At 54.7% G+C, this 23,159-nt stretch overlaps 1 protein-coding gene across 2 annotated transcripts in view; it reads right to left on the reverse strand.

Moving 5' to 3' along the window:
- Window positions 1–373: 373 nt before the first annotated feature.
- Window positions 374–23,159, reverse strand: part of SEZ6 (seizure related 6 homolog) — a 48,058-nt gene continuing 25,272 nt past the window's right edge. Inside the window, exons 4-17 of one of the 2 annotated variants that reach the window (XM_027975211.2) lie at window positions 13,092–13,287; window positions 8,453–8,638; window positions 5,875–6,043; window positions 5,576–5,742; window positions 4,819–5,013; window positions 4,425–4,563; window positions 4,137–4,333; window positions 3,383–3,577; window positions 2,806–2,997; window positions 2,523–2,720; window positions 2,207–2,245; window positions 1,831–1,948; window positions 1,644–1,746; window positions 374–1,463 (exon numbers count right to left, since the gene is read on the reverse strand). In XM_027975211.2, coding sequence (XP_027831012.1) covers window positions 1,434–1,463; window positions 1,644–1,746; window positions 1,831–1,948; window positions 2,207–2,245; window positions 2,523–2,720; window positions 2,806–2,997; window positions 3,383–3,577; window positions 4,137–4,333; window positions 4,425–4,563; window positions 4,819–5,013; window positions 5,576–5,742; window positions 5,875–6,043; window positions 8,453–8,638; window positions 13,092–13,287 — 2,124 coding nt within the window. In that variant the 3' untranslated portion in view covers window positions 374–1,433. Of the gene's footprint in view, window positions 1,480–1,643; window positions 1,747–1,830; window positions 1,949–2,206; window positions 2,246–2,522; window positions 2,721–2,805; window positions 2,998–3,382; window positions 3,578–4,136; window positions 4,334–4,424; window positions 4,564–4,818; window positions 5,014–5,575; window positions 5,743–5,874; window positions 6,044–8,452; window positions 8,639–13,091; window positions 13,288–23,159 lie in introns of both variants that reach the window. The other variant, XM_027975210.2, reaches the window with a different exon arrangement.

Here is a 23,159-nt window from a genome sequence, read left to right on the forward strand (position 1 = left end):
AGTTTCTGGGTTCCCGCACCCCTGTGGCACCAACCTTGGGGCCTCTCACTTCACATGCCAGCTGTCACATTGATCTTGTTGGGACAGTAGTCCCTGAAGCACTGGCACGTGGCTACTTTTTGTTTTCGTTTGACTGCACATGGGGCTTGTAGGATCTTAGTTCCCTGAGCAAGGATTGAACCCAGGCTGTCCAGTGAAAGTGCGGAACCCCAAGCACTGGAGCCCCCAGGGAATTCCCATGACTGGTTTTTGATAAGGTCTGGAGATGATCAGTTGGTAGGTTTAGCATGCCTTCTGGCCCTCAAGTCCACATCCCATTTGTCTCCCACCTCCCTTCTCTCCAAGAAAGCACCATCCACCAGGCCACTGCTTGTTTTTTTTTTTTTTCCAAAAACACCATTTTAATGGAAACAACAGAAATAGAAGATTGTTCTCTGACTGGAGCCCAGACCCCATATAATACATTACATGTACAAAGTAGCCTGCAGCCAACTCCTGGGCCTCTCCCTGGGATGCTTTGACCCTCTGTTCCATGCCAAATTCCTGAACCCGTGGACCTCTGCGCATCTCCAGAATATGCCTGCCACTCCCCTTATCCCAAAACACAGTGGCCAGGAGGGAAGCCTGACTGGGGAGGGAAGCCCCAGGTTACTGGGGTTGCAGGAGGGGAAGGTGGGCAAGAGGGTGTTTTTCATAGCCAGACTGACGTCAGGGGAGAGTCTCCCTCTCTTGGGGTGTAGGGCCACCAGGGGAGCAGTGGGGGGTGTCCTGCTTTGGTGTGGCACATGAGTGGTGTGGCCTAGGGAAGCCCAACCTGAGCCTGGGGTAGAGTCCCTAAACCCCTTAAGATCCATAGTGTTATTGCCTCTGCCAGGAAGGGGCAGGAGGCAGAACTGACCATTCCTGGGGCCTTAGAGAAAGACTAGAGATCTCCCTAGGGAACTGGTGTCAGCATGCCAGGACTACTCAGAGGTCACTGTTGAGAGAAGTGTTGGCCACTAGCAGCGGCCCTGTGAGCAGCACCCTGGCCCACTTTCCGCCACTGTCATGTCAGGGCTGCTGCATGCCAGGGCTGGAGGGTGGTCACGTGGAGGGAGGTACTCCGCCCTGCCTGTGAATTCCAGCCCAGAGGTCCCAGGCCTGAGAGAGGGTCAGGAGAATGCTGGTTCTTGGTGCATGTGCTCCAGCTGTGTTTGGCCTGGAGGCAGATGCCCCTGACTTGGACCCAAGGAAGGGCCCTAAGGGGGCAGTGGTCCCAAGAAAATAGGCCCCGGTGGGTATTGCAGGCGGGATGTGCACAACTTCTTGAGGGACTGGCGGCATCTCTTCCCAGGTGGTATGTACAGGAGGTGGAGGGCAAGGGAGTGGGAAGCTGGGAGCTCTGCTGCTGGACTGGGATGCAGGGCAGAGCCGGCTTCCCCAGGCCGCCCCACCTAGATGGAGACTTCATATTCTCTCGTCTCCTGCAAAGGAAAGAGACTTCTGGGAGTTGGAAACTTGTCAAAGGCCTGCTAGTCCACAATCCACCTTCCCGAGGAAAACAGAAAGAGTGAAAGGGCTTGGCAGGACCCGCAGGGGTACCTGGCCAAAGGAACACAGAATTGGGTCCTGACTGGGGTGTCGAGCCTGGCCTCGGTACTTACTCCAGTCTCGTAAGTTGGATTATCAAACGCTGACTCCACAGTGATGCGGTCATAAGGGCGGGGTCGTGTCCGGGGCAGCTGCAGGGGGCTGTTCCCCTGGAGCCTGTGCAGCAGAGAGGCCTAGGAGTCAGGAGTGCTGGGCGGGAGTGAGCCAGGCGTGCAGGGCAGGCAGGGAAGCCGGACTCACCTGCAGAAGTAGAGGTACACGCCTCCCACCAAGAGCGCCATCGCCACCAGCGGCAAGAAGATGGCAGCTGCGAGGTGAGCAGCATCCAGTGTGCTGGAGGCAGCTGGCACCTTGGCAACTGAAAGCACAGAGGATGGGGCTGGGGCAGAGGGCCCTGTTGCCTGAGTCCCACATCCCCTCGCCTCTGCCCAGGGGCAGCCAGTCGCCAGCTCCCTCTAGCTGGCTGGGGGCGGGGGAAGGGGCTTTTTGCCCCCTGTAAGTCCCAGATCTCTCTCTTTCTCTGCCCTCCCTCCTTGGGGAGCCCACAGCCTGGAAGCTGTGAGAACAAGGGGCAGGGAGATTATTTCCCTGACCCTTGAGGAGGTTGGGGGCTCACCATCCAGGCTGCGGCCGCTGTAGAAGCCGTCCAGAGAGGCTAGAATAAGAGGGGAGGGCCAAGGGCAGTGGGTGAGCCCAAAGAGCCAGACCACAAAGGCAGGGAGTGGGCTGGTCATGGGGAGGAATTTGTCCAAGGGGAGCCCACCCCAGAGTTTGTCACCAGGTCAAAAGGATCTGGCAGACACCTGAGAAACCAAGAATAACATAAGAGGTGGGGGTGTGTGGGCAGGGGGTTTTGGTTCTCGGCCTCTGACATCTTTGCCAGGGCAGCCCTGTGGGCCAGGCAGAGGTTCAGCAGATGGTAGGACACTCACCAGCCCTACAGATGGGCGGGGGGTCACTCCAATGTGAGGGGTGTCCGGGCACACACTTGATGCTGGCCTGGCCCTTCAGCACATAGCCAGGGGCACACGAGAAGTGGACAGTAGCCCCCGCTGGGTGCAGCTGCTTCTCGGGACTGCGGGCACCATTCTCGGGGGCGCTGAGGCCATGGCACGGTTTGAGCTGTTCCACTGCAAAACAGGCAGGGCCCAGTGAGGGTGCCAGGCCCCTAGCCGCAAGAGGCAGCATCCTCCCACCTCCCCGTCAGACACTCACGGAGACATTTGGGGGCCCGGTCGCTCCACTTGGGGCTGCTGGCTTGGCGGTCATGGCAGGTGAGGAGGGCACTACCCGTCAGCACAAAACCCTGGTCACAGATATACTGCACGGTGGCCCCCACGGGGAACTTGGGGCTCGATATGAGGCGTCGGCTGTGTTCCACGTCCCCAGGGTCACGACAGGAAGTCACTGAGGGTAGGGAGTGACAGAGGGAAGTGGCCCAAGTAGAACTCAACAAAAACCAGTGCATGCTGGCTTTGTTCTAGGCCTGCCAACATCTTCACAGCACGGGGCTCCACCCCTATTTATCTGCCCCTACTATTGTGCTGGTGTTCTCTCTCCATTTGCCCCCCTCCCCATTCATCAGAATCAACAAACATTGATGGGCCACATACCAGGAATGGAAAACTTGGAGTACTTGGTGGATAACCCTGTGAGAAGGTATGATCCCACTTCACAGATGAGGCAACCGAGGCTATGACTACCAGCTAATAACAGCTAGAGTCTGGATTAGAAACCGGGAGAGAGGCTTGTAGGTTGCACTGGGGAGAGCGTGGGGAACAGGTGCACTCACCTCTCTGGCATGAGGGCAGGTCCTCACTCCAGGTGAGGTCCCACTGGCACATGAGGACACTGGAGCCCACCACCTGGTAGCCAGGGTAGCACTGGTAGGTGACGACGGTGCCATGCACCAGCTCAGGCTGCGACGGGCTCTTCCACCCATTGGGGATTTCAGGTAGCTCCGGACAGGTGTCATTACGGGGCACCTCTGGGGGCAGCAAGATGCAGGCGCTCAGCAGCACCCAAGGGAGACTGTGCTAGCTTCCCTCCCCTCGAGGGCACTCCAGTTCCTGCCAATTCATCCAGGCCTGGCCTGGTCTGGGCAGGCTCAGCGATCATGCCTTCCTGCTCAGGGATTCCTTCTTGCCTGTCTCCTAGATTCCAGGGTTGTCACCTAAGCTTTGGCCTTACTTCCCAAGCGCGTTGGCCAATTCCTTAGCCCTGAGAGAGGGGCCAGGTAGGGTGGGGAAAACTGTCATTTCAATGAAGGCCTTTCCTCAGTTCCCTGTTTCTATTAGGAAGTTCTTTCCTGCTGTCTACCCAGTTTAGCAGAGGCTTGCTTCCTCTCACTGGGCCCTCAGGGGAGATGGAGAATAAGATTAGGTTCCCAAAGGTGATGCCTGGAATGTCCCAGCTTCCCCCAATCAGATAAGAGCACTCAGACTCCTCACCTCCCTGGCTTTTCTGACTTGCCTAGGCTGGGGGTCTGCACCTGGCATCACTTCTACCTCCCCAACCCCAGCAGGGCAGGGCAGGAGCAAGCTCACCGAAGAAGTGGATGACGAAGCCCTGCTGGTAGCCGAGCACTGAGGCCCCAGGGTCCGACTGGAACTGAATGGTGACATCAGCCATGGAGGTGAAGAGCTTGAAGTGGCCCCGGGGCCCAGAGTACTGGCCCAGGACCCGAGCTGTCAGGTCGTCCCCGTCATAGAAGGTCAGCACGTCGCCCGTGCCTATGCGCAGCCTGTGGAGGGGAACCATCAGGCAGGGCAGGCTGGCTGAGAGAGGGCCCCAGATCCCGGGAGGTGGCTTGACAGAGCCCAGCGGGCACTCACACTCGGACGTCCAGCATGATGCGCTTGTCTTCCTCCACATGCACGCCCCAGATGCAGTCCTGCCCACGGCCGTACGGCTCTGGCCAGTTGGGGGAGAGCACCACGCCGGCCGAGTCTGTGGTCTCCCCACTACACACGGCTGGAAGGCAGGGGAACCGCATCCCCTCGGCGTTCCACCCCCCATCCCACCCCCAGCCAGTGCCATGTCCTGGGGCTGCCTCCTGTCCACAGGAGTGCCTGCCCACTGCTGGGACCCCCCACCTCCTCCTCGGGGCGGGGGGAAGCTTCAGTCACATGTGTCACCAGGCCCCGTGGTCCCAGGTCCTGTGGCCAGCTCCCTCGTGTCCACCCTGCTCCCTGCCCCCAGCAGGCCTAGCCCCTGATGCGTACTGACCTCGGCAGGCGGGCTCTGTCTCATTCCACTGGGGGTCGTGGGGGTCCACGCACTCAATGATGATGGAGCCCTGCTCCAGAGTGTAGCCGGGGTCGCAGCTGAACTCCACGGTGGTCCCCACAGGGTAAGAGGGTGCACTGCTGCTGAAGTTGCCGTATTTGACAAAGGGCTCGTAGCAATGGCCTTGCTGGAAGGCTGCAAACCACAGGACCCAGCCCAGCTCAGCACGACTGGGGCAAACATGGGGCAGTCGTCCTACTTCCAGCCCCAGGGCCTTTCTCCTCCTGACAACTGATGTGTGTCTGGGTTTGGAGCAGGGGGCGGAGCAGCCCAGAGCATGTATCCTCAGGAGGCCATCACCATTGTGTTCTCAGTGCTGAGTTTGTGCTTAGTACACAGAAGGCGCTCAATACATGTTTGGTTTTTCTTAATAAATGAATGAACACATGCATGCATGAGCGGTGCTAGAGTGTGTCCTGCAGCAGTTCTTCCGTAAGAGTGGGGGCTATTTTTATTCTTCAAACTCTAGAGAACTGATTCTCTTGGACCAGAGGGCCTGGGTCCAGGCAGGGGTCTTCTGCAAAGATGGAGTAGAATCCTGGATTTCAGGGGATGAATAAGGAGAGAGGATCTGGGTGGCAGGTGAGCAAGGGGCGAGTTGGAAGGAGTGATGAGGGAATCGCGGCAGAGAGGGAGGGTGTGAGAAGAGACCCTGGGCTGGAGACCCCCACCCCTGGTTAGGCCCCAGCAGGCTCACCCTCGTAGCGCAGGGCCATGCCAGCAGCCACCCCACTGCTGTCAGTACTGAGCTCCACGAAGAAGTGTCGGCCGGAGCTGAGCAGGCCCTCAATGGGCAGGTACTCGACCTCGTAGGAATCATACACGGGCGGGGCCTCCACGTTGTCCCCATTACGGATGATGAGCCTGGGCCATAAGAGCGGCAGCTGCGTGGCTGGTCGCTGAGTTGGGTGGGGTGAGGCCCCAGGCTTGGGTACCATCCCTCCGGCAGGGTACTACCAGGCCAGTCACTCTGATCCCACCAGGACACCCCCTCACCTGTCGTCATCCTCAGCCAGGGAAACCTTCTCAAAGTGCAGGTGCAACCGCTGGCCCTCGGGAGCCTCAAGCAGCCAGTGGCAGGTGAGGTTGTTGCTGTAGTTGCCCGGGAAGCCGGGCGAGACGATGCGGCCGGTGGTGGCGTTGCGGATCACTCCACCGCAGGCAGCTGTGAAACGGGCCGCACTGTGGGCTGGCCCCCGGCTGGATCCTAGACGGCCTAGCAAGCCTCCCCGCCCATCCCAGCTCCATGCTTTCTGCCGGGGGCAGCAGGGAGCTTGCCTTCACGGCTCTGGAGGTCAATCCTTTGCCCCTGTGACCCTGTGGCTTCAGGCAGCCAACCTCCTAACCTTTCATACTTCCAGGACCATTCACGTGCAACTCCCTTGACTAGGGAATCTGCGGCTGCCTAGCCACGTGGCCCTGGGTGAGTCACCTTTCCTCACTGCTAACTTCTCAGGGAGGCCCTCCCTGATTCCTCCTCCCAGGTGAACTTTATTCCCCTTCCCAGGGCTCCAACCTTCTTGAATGTATTTGCTGCCTCTGTCTCAGACCAGCTTCCTAAACCAGTTATTTTTGGATATGTCCCTTAACTAGGCCCTCCAGGGCAGGGGCCAGGTCTTTTCAAACCAGACACAGAGTTGGTATTCAATATTTTTTTGGATAAAATGAATGGATGACTATAAAGAAGAGAGTAGGACTAGCTCAGGGATGCCAAACACCTGGTGGCCATGCCCTTCACCTCCAAACCTTGTGCCTGTAGCAGGCCTTGTTAGCCAGGAGACAGTCTTGAGTCAGCATCACTACTACTCTCAAATAGTCCTGATTGTCAGGCTGACCCCTTTCCAGCACTGGTCCCTCTGGCCCGGGACGGCCCCCTCTTCCTTAGCAGAGGCTTGGCAGCTCGCCCTTCCCCATCACCAAGGGCTGCTGAGTTACTTGGCCACAAGCCCCTGGCAGTTAAATGGGGCCAGAGAAGAAGTCGCAGGCAATAGGACTCTAGCTGGTCCCCGGTAGCACTCTCCTTTCCTGGACCTACAGCTCTGGACTCTGCCAGCTCTCAGAGACCAGGCCACTCTGGCCAAGACGCAGTGCCTTTGTCTCCAAGTGTTCAGACTGAAGAGTATTTTAACCTAATACAGCTCCCGGGGAAGGGGTGCTGGTGAGTCTCTTCTCTGCTTCTTTGCAGAGAGGACAGACTCGCCTTTCTGCTTGGTCTTGGAACGGCACTGCCCTTGAAATCTGACTATGCCCTGTCTTCCACTGAAATTCCTCAGTGGCTTCCTGTAACCCTCGAGATAAAGTCCAAGCTCAAGAGGGGGTTAGAGCCTTTTATAAAGCCGTCTCTCTTGGCTCGGCTGCAGCGCTTCCCGGCCCACTGTCTTCTTCAGGCGTGCCCCGCCGGCCCTCACTGCGGCGTGCCGCTTCATGTCTCTGCATCTCTGCATGCGCTGTTCCAGGAATCCATTCCACTGCCCGGAGCTCTGACATGCCCGTCACCCTTCCCTGCCTTCTCCTTGGGAAGCTTGTTTGACCTCCTTCTTCGTTTTCGAGCAGCTCTCCCCTACTCCCCCCGCTTGGATCTCCATGGTGCCCTGAGTTCGCCCCATCACAGCACCATCTGCCCTGAACTTCCTGAGTCGCTTTCCAGTCTTCCCGTCGAACAGAGAGCTCCTTGAGGGCAGAGCCCAGGTCTGGCTTATTCATACCCACTTTGGCCTGATGCCCAGAAAGAGTTTATAGGATGAAATAAGTATCAAAACCCCAAGATGCAACAAAACACTCCATCTTCCTCTGTCAACAAGCCCCTCTTCACTGGCAGCAATCTCAGACTCTCCGATCACCCAGGACCAGAACCTGGGAGTCTCCTACGTCCCCCCTTTCCCTCATCGGGGTCTCTGGAACCTCTTCATTCCCAAAGTCATTGTCTAAATTCAAACCCTCTTGCCTGGCTGGCTGCGAGCTTTCAGACACCACCCGCCTGTCTCTCCTGAGGGACAGTTCTGAACCCCTCCCTCCCCGTCTCACAAAATGTCAACGGCTCTCCACCCAGTGTCTTGGCCTGACGTTCAAGGCCCTCCCACCACCCTCTCCCCATGTCTCAGGCCTCAGCCAAACCTGGCTGTTTTCTGTGTCCCTCAAACACTCCCTCCCCTTGTCACCTTGGGTTCACTGCCCACACTGTTCCTTCCACTGAAACCTCCAAAGCCGCTCCCCCCAGGAAGCCTCCTAGGCACCCAGCTAGGAACAACTGCTTCCACCCACTCTTTCTCTTCATCCGTACTTTAAACTTCCTGCTCTGGAAGTTGGTGACCCAGGGGCTGTCTTCCTCCCTCATTTCCTAGAACTGTGGGCTCCTTGAGGGCACAGTCCCTGTTTAATTCCACTCGGTATACCTGTGGTGCCTCCATACAGTAAGTGCTCAAGAAATACAGATCGTGTAAATGCTACTGAGGTGTGAGGCCATTTTCTGGCTTCCTTATGGAGAGCAAATGGAGGTGCCAGACCGCAACAGAGAGCAGGAATGAGCCCTCACCTCACTTCCCTGTTTGGCACTGAGTCCCTGGGGGCCACTCACCGATGCAGACCGGCTCCTGAGAATCCCAGAAGGGCTGGGTGGCGTTGAGACAGGTAAGGAGCCTGGCACCCTTCAGCTGGTAGCCAGTGGCACAGTGGAAGCAGGCACTACCTCCAGGGTGGAGGCTGGTGACAGTCACAGCTCCATAAGCTGGACGTTGGGGAAAGTGGCAGCTCAGGAGGTAGGCTGCAGAGAGAGAATGGGTGACGTGTGTGCGTGTGTGCGTGTGTGCGTGTGTGCGTGTGTGCGTGTGTGTGTGTGTGTGTGTGTGTGTGTAAGGGGCTGAGTCATAGCCAGGGCAAAAGAGGCCTGCAGAAGATGACAGTGATACTTCCGCAGCCCGGGCTGGAGCAAGCACAGAGCTGGAAGTTGGAGCCTTGGGCTCCAAGCTTTGACACTCCAGGCAAGTTATATCTCCTTTCAGTATCCTGGTTTCCTCATTTGTTAACTGAGGTTCAAAATGTCAGCGCACTTTCAGGGTTCTTGTGAGAAGAAATGGGGAGTATCTTATTCAGCTTGGTATCCCTGGAACCAAGGAATGTGTACTGAATGACTTATAGATGTGAAAGCACTCAAAATAGTGAAACGCCTATACTGATGTGAAGTATTGATATTATTTTTTCTGCAAGGGACAAAGATGAATTACAGCAGGAAACACCAAAGTCAAACAGTAAAAACTTTCCAGGTATTCACTTAGGAGTGCTAAAAACCTTGATGACAAGGGCTGTGGACTTTGAAAAACAGGAGGCGCCCGGGATGGGAAAGCAGGATGCAACTTCAAGGAAGTTGTGGGAGGAACAAGTTGCCCTGGGAAACTTAACTTTTGAAACTGTCATACCAAATATAACCGAGTGGTGGCAGCAAATCCTGTAAAACAGCCCAGCAAATCCCAATCCAGTGCCAAACTGGGCCCTTAGCTAAAAACGGGGACCAGGGCTGAGAGGTAGGGAAGAAGGCCTTGGAGGGGTCAAGGAGAGCGGCTGAGTGAAGAGTCTGGGCTATGGAGCCTGAAAACCCTGGGGTGCTGGGAGAGATGAGGACCGTCTAGACTGAGAAACCACTCCTGGGTCTTGGGGGTGGAGGAGGCTCACCCTCACTTGATGGCACTAGGAGGATGGGAAGTGAGGTCCAGGCAGGAACTCTACTAGCCTCTGTGTGTCTCTGTATGAATATAAGAAAGGGCTGCTTCTGGGCAGACCAGGGTCCAGACACAATGTCAGTGCCAGAGCTTAGCTTAGTTGCTCAGTCGTATTGGACTCTATGCAAGACCCCATGGACTGTAGCCTGCCAGGCTCCTTGGTCCGTGGGATTCTCCAGGCAAGAATACTGGAGTGGGTTCCCATTTCCTACTCCAGGGGATCTTCCTGACCCAGGGATCGAACCCGTGTCTCCTGTGTCTCCTGCATTGTAGGCAGATTCTTTACCTTGAGTCATCACTAGTTTTGTGATTTTTACCTGGCCTGGCCTTAGTTTCTAGGTCTGTGAAAAGGGGAGAGCATTCCTACTTATCCGTCTCTCACAGAGTTCTTAGAAGAATGGCCAGTGAGTGGTAGCTTATGATTGGCAGTCAGTTGTACGGGGGGCACTGCTCAGGAGGTGGGCTTTGAGGTCAGACTGCCTGGGTTTGAATACAGGATCCTCTCCTTGCTATGCCACTTTGGGCAAGTTACCTAACTTCTCTGTGCCTCAATTTCCTTGTTTACCCACCCTGCATTCTGTTGTTACCTGAGAAAATATAGGTGCAGTGTCTGAACCTTACATATTTGAACCTTCACTAGTACTTCTGGGCAGGGAAAGTGAAAGTGTTAGTCGCTTAGTTGTCTAACTTTTTGCAACCCCATGGATCATAGCCTCTGTCCATGAGATTTTCCAGGCAAGAATACTGGATTAAGTAGCCATTCCCTTCTCCAGGGGGTCGTCCTGACCCAGGGATAGAACCAGAGTCTCCCTCACTCCTGGCAGATTGTTTGCCATCTGAGCCACCAGAGAAGCCCTGGCACAGAACAGCACCAGATGCTGTTATTGTTTGTAATTTTGATTAATAAAAGCACCTCACATCTGCATAGGAAAGGGAGCACCTTCCAGCTTCTAAAGTGCCTGCATGGGACTCCCATGGCGGTCCACTGGTTAAGGCTTTGCGCTTCCAATGCAGGGGACACGGGTTTGATCCCTAGTTGGGAAACTAAGATCCCATATGCTGCAGAGCACAACCAAAAAAAAAAAAAAAATTGCCTTCACACTCTTCTTACTCGATGTCTACAACATGCTTAGGAGGAAGCTAGGGGTGATTAACTCGTTTTCAGGTGAGGAAAAAACTAAGGTTCAGAGAGATGGAGGGACTTGACCTGATCACACAGTCAGTAAGTGGTAGAGTGGGCATTTGAAGCTCCTGTCTCCAGAGCCCACTTGCTTTCTATCTCCCCTTTTCCACCTGCTTTCCCAGTTGAAGTAGAAATGTGGGCTCAAGAATCAGAGAAACCTGGAAGTAATAACCAAGGCTGCCCTGGGTGGTGGTGCAGGGTGGCCACTCACAGTGATCTGGGGAGGAACCCGAGGTTGGGGTGGGATGGGACACTCTACCCAGAATGGAGGGGGAATGACACCCAGGGCTGTCTAGGTCATGAGGCAGATGGCGTACTCAGCACTTGTATTTCCATCTTCCCCATAACTCTTGGAACAGAGACCCCCACCCCCATTTTCACAGATTAGGAAATGGGGCTGGTGTGAGGTGAGAGCAGGAGGCTGGGGGCAGACGATGAAGCCCCCAGACTCCATGGTGGGTAGAGTGCCGCTTCCCAGGACGAGCTTCCTCATGTTGCCATGACGACTGTTCCCGGGGAGCCTGCATCACTGCAATCTGTTGAGCTATTTTCTCCCTGGCATCTGTTTCTGGGGCCAAGTCCGGTGCCAGGAATATTCAGGAGGGAGGAGGGGGATGCCTGGCAAGGCCCTCTGCTTCCTCACCCTGCCTGAGGCTGTGGGAGGGGAGCTGGAACTTGGTTCTGCAGATGAGACCCCTGCCTCGTGATCTCCAACATTCTCTTGGACAGCTCTGGCAGGGCTGTGGGTCCAAGGCCCCTCACCCCCTCTTCTGGCACCCTCTTTCTCCAGCCTGGGGAGATGCGCGTATGAGCGCACGCTCCTCCTGTTCCCATCTCTGGGATCAGGGCTAATTACAGCCTATAATTAGGGGAATTACACTCATTAAGGAAAGAGCTGATCATTGACAAAAACTGGGCCGAGGAGGGAGGGCTTCTGGGAACTGAGAAAGACACAGGACTGGGCCAGCTTTCCCGGCCCCTCCTTGGGGTCCGCACCCCTCACAAGCCTCCACCTTGCTGCATTTCAGCCACCTTTGTCTGGCCCAACAGAGAGAAGGTCCGAGGATTTGTGCAAAGGAATCTGTAGCTACCGAGAAGGTTACCGTGGCGTGAAATTATGCCTGCTGCTAGGGAGGATTGATGAACCATTAGGGAGGCTGGCCGGGCTGCCGAGATGTCACCCTTGCCTCAAGGCAAGCTGGTCCCTTGTCTCCAATAAGCCCCTGGCCAACCCCTGATGACCACGAGGCTCCCTATTGCCACACCAGACTGCTCCCCCAGTTTAGGTAGAGAGGCCAGGAAGGCATGGGTACTTCTTAGGGGGAGGACCAAGCATCCCCATCTCCAGAGGAGTGGGGAAGTGGTCCCTGGTGATGAAGGCAATTGTTCTCATCAATTATCTCCCTATTAGCACTCCCCAGTCTGAACTGGTTACCTTGTCACAGCAGTGCAAGGGATCAAGGAGACTGTCTGGGGAAGAAGGGGCCAGGAGGGATCCTGGTGGGAGAGGGACAGAGCTGCTTTTCCTCCCTTTCCCATCCTGCCAGGTCTTTAATATAGTTTCCGGTTTTCTCATGAATGAGTGCTAAAGCAGTTGTCCACCATGGTTTTGTGGACTCGACGTTTTGGTCTCATTTCACAATGGAGGAAAAGAGGTCAGAGGGTTAGAGAGGTCAAATGACTTGCACAAGGTTGATAGCCAGGGGGAAGGAGATTCAGACGCGGATCTGCCCTTCTCTTGAGTCTGTGATTTTCCTATTACGTCATGCCATTCTCCTATTTCCAGAGGTATTCTGAGCTGACTGGGACATGGGCCAGGTCCAGGGTGGGTGAGACAGTTCAGGAAGGCCAGGGTGGTAGGTAAGGACCTCTAGATGGTCAGCTGTCAAGCCCCTTTGACCTTGACCCCCTTGCATTTGGGAAGCAGGCTTCTGTTGTTAACTGCCTGTTAAGTGTCTGCCTGCTGCGGAGATTCTGAATTCCTTGAGGGTAAGGACTGCGCTGGATCTTAATACTGCCAGTCTCCAACACAGGCCTGGCAAGGAGCAGATGCCTAGGAAAAGTTGACTGAATGAATGAGTGAGTGGCAATGGACACACCCAGGGCTTTGATTCTGTGTCAGTCCCCCTTTGGGATGAGTTCTCTGGTGGGTGGTAGGTGGAGGAGGGAATGTCCTGGAGGTTATCAGATGGGCCATACTCACCCCAGTGTATGTTACTAGCCTCTCCGTGTTCCCTCCCCCAGACTGTAATAGCACCAGAGACCCCCAGTAGGGCAGCCAGTCTGGACTGGTCCTACCCTCAGCTCCCCAGGCCTACCTTGGTAGTGGAAATGAAAGGTGCCAGGCCCAGCAGGGGGTGGGAGGCTCTGGAACCTCAGGGCTGCCTGGTGGGTGGGGCTGCGGATGACTTGGCCCCTCAGCAGGAAAGACTGGTTGGCCAGGGGCAGTGGGTCAGGCCCCCCGAGGCCCTCCACGGTCACCGTCTCCCCCTCTCGGAGGCTGATGTTCTGGACCTGCCCATGGGATAGACAGAGCAAAGCAGAAGGGTCAGGCTTCTTTTTACTGATTGAGCTCTGCTGCCCTCAGGCTCCTGCAGGCGCCGAGGCATGGCCAGTCCTCAGTGCCCCCTGGGCATTGGAGCCCCCAGCCTGGAGCTAGGCCCTTCAGTGCAGGAAGAGCTCATTTTACCTCCCAGTAACCCTGTGGAATGGGACCTGAAGTTCAGAGATATTAGGTATATTATTCAAGGTCACAGATTATAGGGCTTCCCAGGTAGTGCAATGGTAAAGAATCTGCCTGCCAATGCAGGAGACACAGGGGACACAGGTTTGATCCCTGGGTTGGGAACCTCCTGGAGAAGGGAATGGCAACCCACTCCAGTATTCTTGCCTGGAGAATTCCATGGACGGAGGAGCCTGACAGGCCACAGTCCATGGGGTTGCAAAGAGTCAGACACGGCTGAGCACACACATGCACGCACTCAGAGATTAGTAGAAGTGGGATTTGTAAACACATCTGGAGAAGGGAAAGGCTACCCACTCCAATATTCTGGCCTGGAGAATTCCATGGACTGTATAGTCCTCAGGGTTGCAAAGAGTCGGACATGACTGAACGACTTTCACGTCACTTCACTTCTGTTTTCCAAAACTTTTCAACTACACCATATGCTTCCTGTCCCTTCCTTGCTTGAGGCTCAGTTTTCTCATCTGTAAAGTGGGAATGTAATGGGTGGGTTGAACTAAGTGGTGTCCAAGAGCCTGGCCAGCAAGGTGGGGTCTTAAACATCAGACCTCTGAGCCCAGTTTCCCCTGAAAATCCCCTGTTGGATGCCTCACAGGCATCTCTCACCCAGTCTGCCTCAAACTGAGCCACCCTCTTCTCTTTCCTCAACTAGCAGCTCTCCTGGCTCCCTAGCTCAGGGAATGACCTCACTGTCCATCTGCAAGCCCAAGTTAGAAACTAGCATCTTGCCTCCTGCCTCATATTCCACATCCAAGCAGTCATTCCATCCTGTCAACTGGCCCCCAGCTCTGTTCACTGCCCACCTCCCCACAGTCCTCACCTGGACCAATGCAGCAGGTCCTGCCAGCCTTCCTGCCTGCAGGGCTTACCCAACTCTTCCCTCTTCATCAATATTATCTGAACTGCAGCCAGTGAATAGCCCTGATCTGTGGCTGCTTATGGTGCTTTCTTATTTAAATCCTCTGTGACTTTCCAGTGAGCCCACAAAGACCATAGTATCTAGCCCGAGGTCTTTGCTGTGGCCCTGGGGTCCCTGCCCCACTTGGCCCCTGATGACTGCTCAGCCTGGTCTTACACCACACCCCTCCCTTCTGATCATTTCCTGTTTGTCACAGGCCCCTCTGCCATCGCTCCAGTCCTTAGTCCTTCAATCCCTGGAGCATTCTTCTGGGCTCTATGCCTTCATTCAGTCAAACAAGGATTGGACAGCAACAGAGTCTGCCCAGAGGAGAAATGGTAGTGATAGGATTAGAATAGGGTCGTTAAACAGGTAGCTATAGAAGTCCCAGTAGGAGACTATGGATAGAGCGGGGAAACCTAGGAAACTTTGGGACACCACTGTAAGTTAATGATCACTCAAGAAAGCTACTGGAACATCGTGAAATGAAGCAAGCTTGCTTAAGCATAAAGCCATAAATAAAAGCATGAGACATGCCCCAGGCCATTAGGTAAAGGGGAAAAAAACAACAACAACGAACAACCTTCTACTGTTTTGAATAAGTGCTATGATAATCCAAAGAATTGATGCTTTTGAACCATGGTGCTGGAGAAGACTCTTGAGAGTGTCTTGGACAGCAAGGAGATCAAACCAGTCAATCCTAAAGGAAATCAACCCTGACTATTCACTGGAAGGACCGATGCTGAAGCTGAAGCTCCAACAATTTGTCCACCAAGAGCTGATGCATTGGAAAAGACCCTGATGCTGGGAAAGACTGACGGCAGGAGGAGAAGGGGGCGACAGAAGATGAGATGATTGGATGGCATCGTCGACTCAATGGACATGAGTTTGAGCAAGCTCTGGGAGGTAGTGAAGGACAGGGAACCCTGGTGTACTGCAATTCATGGGGTCGCAAATAGTCAGACACCACTGAGTAACTGAGCAACAACAATGATAATCCTAGTTTGACCTCATAGGATCAAACACTCTCCTGCCTGATATGAAGGCGCAACTAGTGATGTAAGCCTGACATCTTCTCAAAGAAGGCAGTCTTTCTCCCTCCCTCACTTTCCTTTGACTACAAAATTGTAGCCTACTTAATCCTTGGGGCAGAGTTCCCTCACCTGCCCACTTGCATCTCTTACAATAAATCCTATATCAATAAATCTACTTCTTGCCTATCACTTTGACTCTCGCTGAATTCCTTCTGCAGTGATTCACAAAGAACCTGACCTTCATTACGTTCTGAAACCAGGCATGTGACCTCAGTTGGAAGATCACGGGTTTCAGATGGGTTTGAGTCCTGGCACTGAGATGGGATCAAATCCCAGTCGCAGGTGAGTGGTTTCAGCTCAGGTGAGTGTATGGTCTGGTAAAGAAGCATTGGATTAGGAGCCCAGAGGTCTGGGACCTAATTCTAACCATGTAACTTTGGCCACCTCATGCGAAGAGTTGACTCATTGGAAAAGACTCTGATGCTGAGGGGATTGGGGGCAGGAGGAGAAGGGGATGACCAAGGATGAGATGGCTGGATGGCATCACGGACTCGATGGACGTGAGTCTGAGTGAACTCCGTGAGATGGTGATGGACAGGGAGGCCTGGCGTGCTGCGATTCATGGGGTCACAAAGAGTCAGACACGACTGAGTGACTGAACTGAACCTTGGACAAATATGCCGACTATTTGAGCTTCAGTTTCTTCATCTATAAAATGGCCTACTGTGAATCTTTGCTACTCAAAATGTGGTCCCTGGGCCAGCAGCATCAGCACCACCCAGGAGCTGACTCTCAGACCCCATCTAAGATCTACTAAATTATCCATTGCATTTTAACAAGGGGGTTTCTCAGGTGGTGCTAGTGGTAAAGAATCCGCCTGCCGATGCAGGAGACGCAGGAGATGTAGGTTTGATCTCTGGGTTGGGAAGATCCCTTGGAATAGGAAATAGCAACCCATTCCAGTATTCTTGCTGGAAAATTCCACGGACAGAGGAGTCTGGTGGGCTACAGTCCATGGGGTTGTAAAGAGTCGGACACGACAGCACATGCACGCACACTTTAATAAGACTTCCCCTGTGATTCCAAGGCACCTATCAACATAGTTTCCAAAGTGAAAGTGTAAGTGTTAGTTGCTCAGTCATGTCCGACTCTTTGCAACCCCATGGACTGTATCCCCTCAGGCTCCTGTGTCCATGGGATTCTCCAGGCAAGAGAGGCAACAGGTTGCCATTCCCTTCTCCAGGGGATCTTCCTGATGCAGGGTCTCGGGTCTCCCGCATTGCAGGCAGACCTTTCCAAGGTCCCTAGTATGTTGCTTCGAGGCAGGACTTTCAGGGATTATCCACTTGGGCTAGTGAAGTAGCATCCAGTGAGTCACCAAATCCCTCCTAATCTTATGTCCCAATATTCCAGCTGACTCCTCTCCACCCTTCCGTCTCTATCTTGGCTCTGATTACCACTGCCACTACCCCAGCCCTCCATTGTTTCCCACCTGACCGTCACCCTGTCCATTCCCAACTCGTCTCCTGGGCCCTGGCTGTCCCTCATTAGATCATGGCTCTCTTCTACCCAAAGCTGTTGGTGATTTCAGATTGTCCACAAGACAAGGTCCAAACCTCCCAGCTCACTGTTGACTTCGGCAGCTATGCCAGTCTCTTACCTTCACTGAGGCCACAGGCCATGCTCACTCCCCTCCTCTGGGCATTTGCATGCCCAAGATCCTGCCCAGGAGATGCCTGCCCTTCTTCCTCTCCTGCTGAAGCTGCTCATTCTTTCAGGTCTCAGGGCCACCATCCTCTGCCTCTGAAGCCAGGGCAGTCAGTTCCTTTACTTCAGGCCCTCCCCACCTGTCCTCTATCTATTAAAGCCTAAAGGTAGCGTTTGGGGTCACAATGTCCTCTTCACTGGGGCTTCCCAGGTGGAGCTAGTGGTAAAGATCCCACCTGCCAATGCAGAGACATTAGAGTCATGGGTTCAATCCCTGGGTCGGGAAGAACCCCTGGAAGCGGGCACGGCAATCCACTTTAGTATTCTTGCCTGGAGAATCCCACGGACAGAGGAGCCTGGAGGGCTACAGTCCATAGGGTTGCATAGAGTCAGACACGACTGAAGCGACTTAGCACGCACACATCCCCTTCACTGGCCAATTGCAATAAACATGTATGGAAAAGGTGAATGGGCGGGTCGCTGGATATATATCACTTGCCGGAGGCTGCTGAGAACAGTGAGGTCCAAGGACAGAGCTGTGCTAGGCTCTGAGCCCCTCAGACTATGGGTGCTGAGAGCAGAGGTGCCCTGCAGAACACCCCTGCCTGGGAGCAAAGACCTGGGGGATCTTAGGGGCCGAAGAGAAGGCCCGAGGCAGAGATGCTGGGCCGGAAGTGCCGCTCCTCCAAGAGCAGCTCAGGGCATGTTTGGGTGGAGGCTGATGGACCATCTGCCAGGGACAGTCCTCAGGGAATTCCTGCAGCAGGCGGAGGCTGGAGGAGGTCCCCTCAAACTTGGAGATTCTGTGATTCTCGAGTTGGGCAAACAAGACTCACACACGTGGAATCTGTAATTACCGAGAGATGCCAGGCAGCATATAATTCTGCCTTAAGTGGGACTGAACGCATGCAGCAGGAATCCTCTAGGGGAGAGTGGAGGGGTTGTAGGCTGTGGGGGGAGAGAGGCTGGAGCAGGTGGGTCTGAGAGTGCTTCAGGGGGTGGGGCGGTACTAGGAGGAGGAGGAGGAGGAGGAGGAAGGGATGATATCACTGCAGGGAAATTACTAAGGAAGCAAAGGCAGAGAAATACACATGAATTTAGCATTTTTCCTAGTTCCCCTAAGCACCCTTTTGACCCCAGCTTCCAGTTCCTGACCCTGCTGTTTAGCCAGAAACAGCAGCAGCAATACCAATAATTACCATTCACAGAGCACCTACCATGTGTGAAACCTTGGATGAAATATTATTTCATCCTCACCACAATTCTATAAGGAAGGTAGGTGGTAAAATCCCCTTAAGTAAACAGAAGCGGGGAGAGGCTAAGGAGCTTTGGAAAGGTCGCACAGGTGTTAAGTAACAGAGCCTCCCTTGCTGGAGGCCAAGGCAGCTCCCTCCCTCCCAGCCTCATGGGGGTGTCACCTGCAGACAGATTTCTAGACATCTTTATTCCCAGGCCCCAGGTCTGTCAGGTTTAGCAGGGACGTGGTTTTTGGCCAGGCTGGGATTTTTTTAAAGGTGTTGAGCCGTCTTTCCCCTCAAAAGCCTGTTGTTTAGTTGCTAAGTGGAGTCTTACTCTTTTGTAAACCTGTGGACTGTAGCCCTCCAGGCTCCTCTGTCCATGGGATTCTCCAGGCAAGAATACTGGAGTGGGTTGCCATTTCCTTCCCCAGGGGATCTTCCTGATCCAGGGATCGAACCTGTATCTCCTGCACTGGCAGGTGAATTCTTTACCACTGAGCTACCTGGGAAGCTCTCAGAAGCCTGTAAAGCTGGGAGAACTGGGAGCTGAGATCTCTGTCCCTCTCTGATCTGGGGAAGGCATGCTCGCCTCAAAGCTGGCCTGGTGGTAGGGTTGCCATGAGAGCATGGGGTGGAGTGGGCCTGATTACTCGGGGCTCTTATCCAGAAGGCATCCTGTTCTCCCAGTGGCTGTCTAGGCAGCGCTGGCCCCTTGGGTTTCAAGCACCCACTTGCAGGCCTGCCACCATGGCCGGATGTAATTTGTCACTTGTTTGAGGGCCAAGCCTGACAGGGGCCAGACAGGGCTGGGTGTTATACAAGGGGGGGGTGATGAAGTCTTGATGTAATTTGCAGGCATCTGAAGAGCTCAGGAGATAGATTGAAATGTCAGCTCTGCTCATGAGGGCTGTCTTCCCACACCCCTAGCCAGTGACAAGAGGGGAGCTGGAGACCAGGCCAGAGAAGACAGAGGCAGGAGGAGGCGAGGACAATTCCCACAGGACCCTGGGCTGTCTAACCCTGCCTGGCTTCCCGCAGACCGGCGATCAGTTCAAGGAAGGAAATAGGGCTGCTTTGAGGGGGCTGACTCTGTCCTGACTCCTTCCTGGATGGGAGATGGGGAGGATTTAGGTTGCCCTCTGCCAACCCCAGACTGTCATCCTTGCCTGGCCTCTCTGTCCCCATGGAAGCTGCCAGTCGGTCTCCAGAACACACTCTAATGTTATGACTCACAAGCAGGATCGTACCACAAGGCTTTGCACACTATCACCTGAGTCTAAGCCTGCAGAGGCAGGCCATGAGCTCAGGGATGACTCATGTGCAAGCCCCTCCCCCAGCACTTGAGTCCCACCCCCAGCGGCTGACCACAGCCCTTGCTCCACTGCACTCTCCTGGTCACCAACAGCCATGAGTGTATTCTGACATAAACCCAGCGCGTGCACGTCCGTGCGTGCGTGCACGTCCAGTCACTTCAGTCGTGTCTGACTGTTTGCGACCCTATGGACTGTAGCTCGCCAAGCTCTTCTCTATGGGGATTCTCCAGACAAGAACACTGGAGTGGGTTGCCATGCCCGCCTCCAGGGGATCTTCCTGACTCAGGGATCGAACCCATGTCTCTTATGTCTCCTGCATTGGCAGGTGGGTTCTTTACCACTAGCGCCACCCACTGCGTGCACGCTACTCCCTACAATACATGAGCTGGCACATGCATGTCCACACACATGTGTTCCCTTGTGTCCACGTGTCCCTCTCTCCAACAGTAGTAGAATCACAGTTCTTTCCATGAGATCCTTTACAGTTTTCAAAGCTCTTTCACACCCATTATCCTCTCAGCTCTCACAGAACCTCAATAAAGGAGGCAGGGAGGCTGTGGTTACCTCCACTCTATAGAGAAAGGAATCTTGTGATCAGAGAAGTTGAGAGGTCCTCTTTGGGTCACACAGTAAAGCCGAGGCAAAGCCAGGACTCCAGGCCAGGACTCTAGCTTCCTGGCCCAGTGCTATGCCTTCACACATGTATCCCAGGCCTTTGCCCCCACACTGGGAGAATTCCAGTGAGGGTCCTAAAGAAGCAGGCAGGGCAGGGCTGAGGAAAGGGGTGGTGGATGGAGCTTTTCAATTGTTCCCAGCTGAACTCCCTCTTGGAACAGGCCAATCTTCTGGGCTAGGGGAAGAACAGGGGCTCTAGAATCTTGGGATCAAATCCAAGCTCCGTCACTGACTAGTTGATAGATCCTTGGGCAAGTTCACATGACCTCTCTGAGTCCCAGTTTCGTCTGTGAGTTGGGGTTGTAAGGATTATGTTAGATCCCACCTATACGGGCTCAGCACAGAGTGGGCAGAGCATCTGCAGTTTCCTTCCCCTTTTTTGGAGTGACCCGGGCCCCATCTGGGCTGTGAGCCACCTCCCCTCAGCTGGGCCAGGGATCTGCCTGAGAGGTATGGTACCTGAGAACCACCCTCTCCCTGGCCCAGGTTCTGAAAGTGAAAGTCGCTCAATCGTGTCTGACTCCTTGCGACTTCATAGACTGTAGCCTGCCAGGCTCTGGAATGGGTGGCTATTTCTTTCTCCAGGGGATCTTCCTGATTCAAGGATTGAACCAGGTGTCCCACATTGCAGGAGGACGCTACTGTCTGAGCCACCAAGGAAGCCAGCTGCTAGCAAGCAGGAAACAGGGTCAAGGGCCTGAGGTGCCACCGCCCAGTCTGACCTGTGAGGGAGTTTCTCAGCCAGAAAAGGAGCCGTACGCTGAGGGACTGGCATGGAGGACACTTTTATGTCATCTGGTTCAACTTCCTTTCACAGAAGGGGACAGAGGCCTAGAGGCCAGGGGCTTAGCCCCATGACGGAGAGATGGGCTGCAAAGGCAGGACTGGGAGCCCAGTCCTATAGCTTCTATGCCCTTGTCTTAACTGATGCTTGTCTGCAAACCCTGATGGCATAGGGTCTGCTTTAGGGATGGGGAGAAGGGCCTAGATCCATGGGGCTAGACCTGCTGCTCCCTTGTGACCACCCCCACCCCCACCCCTGCCTTCACATGGGCCTTCCTGGAGCCAAGAAAGAAGAGGTTGCTGAGGAATTTCACTGCTCTGCCCCACCACGTATGCCTGCATCAGTCCTGGTCCTCGCCTGGGAGGATAGGGGGTTCTGCTTATCAAATTGGCAGCTGGCCTGGCCTGGGAGAGCAGCGTTCCAAAGGGGCCACTCGGGGCACCAGGGCAGGGATGGTGGGCAGCTGTGCCCAGGCTCCAGATGGTACAGACAGCCGTCAAGCCAAGATGGGGCTGGCAGTGGGAAGGCTCTTGGAATGCCAAGCACAGTGAGAGACATGAGCCAGGCCCAGAAAGGCCTGGAGCCCTCAGGGGAGACTGGCTGCCTAGAGAGGAAATGGGACCCACATGGGCTACAGAGCTCAAGCCCGTCCATCTGAAGGGGCTTCTCTGGATCTGTCTAAAAAGAGCCTAACCCCATGCCAAACTCCTGGTCAAAACAGGCAAGCTTCTTCCCTGGCCTTCTTCCTGCAGGCAGCTCAGACCCTCAGTCTCGGAGGGCACAAGGAGCACCCTAAAGGGAAGTGGTCCAAGCCATGGGGAGCTGGGCAAGCAGAGATTCTAGAACCCTGAGACTGTTCCTCACAAAGAGGGGATTGAAAGGGTCTTGCCTAGGGCGCCAGTCTTTAGCCAGGACTCTGGGCACATGGCAGGGGCTCAGCATGGTGCCAGGCTGACCAGTGCAGGGCTGTGATTTATGGGTCTTTAAGACGTTCCTCTCCTCCCATGGCTCCTCCCATCCCCCTTGCCAGGATTCCATCCCTTTCACCTAGTGTGAGCCATCTCTGTGAACTCATGGAGGGGTAGGCAGGGGCTTACCCACGATGGGGAGAAGCCACAAGCCTAAAGGAGCAGCGGGCCGCCTCCTAGGTGTGCCAACAGTCTCACTCATTTCGCTGCCAATGCCCAGCATGACTTGGCCCAACATCCAGCTCTGAGCAGGAGAGCATTTTATGCTGACCTAGCCTCTGGCAGGAGTGCCATTGAGAAGCCCTGAAGCCCACCTCCTGCTCCTCGGCAATAAAGTCACCTGTCCAAAACTGCCAGGGCAGGCTTCAAGGGCCAGTCTGCCTTACCTGTCCTTCCCACCCCAGGCTTGGCTGCCGGCCTCTCATCCTTCAGCCTTCAGAGTAGGTATCGTCACCTCCCAGAAGTGTTCCCTGACCAACCCCCCTACTCTGACTGCTGGCTGAAGGAGTGTGCCCCATCCTAGAATTCTTATGGTCCTCTGTGCTCCCCACTCCCATCTCCAACAGTACTGCGCATTTTATGGTCATTGGTGGTGGATTTTTTTTTTATAGTGGTCATCATTTTTTATTTCTGTCTCCCCCACTAATTGTGAAGATCTGTGTCCCCAACGCCCAGCACAGAGCCTGGCACATAGTAATTGCTCGATCTGTATTTGTGGAACAAATTCATTCATCAAAAAACATTAGTTAATGATTAACGGAGTGACCTTGGGCAATTCCCTTTCCATGATGGCCTCCGTTTTTCACATACCCATTGGGTATCGGTCTGCAGTGTCAGTAATTCTTCAGGTCCCCAAGTGGCCTGTGTGGCGCTCCCAGGAGGCCTGGATAGGGGCCGAAGTGGCCAGAACCGGCCATGGAAGAACCTTAAATCCTGCTTCAGCGCTGGCTGACTCTGTGTCCCTCCCCACCTGGCCCTCCCTGCCATGGCCTCAGACTCTGTCTCAGCCCATCAGCTTGACAGGGT

This window comes from Ovis aries, chromosome 11 (assembly GCF_016772045.2).
Source record: "Ovis aries strain OAR_USU_Benz2616 breed Rambouillet chromosome 11, ARS-UI_Ramb_v3.0, whole genome shotgun sequence".
NCBI classification, from domain to species: domain Eukaryota; kingdom Metazoa; phylum Chordata; class Mammalia; order Artiodactyla; family Bovidae; genus Ovis; species Ovis aries.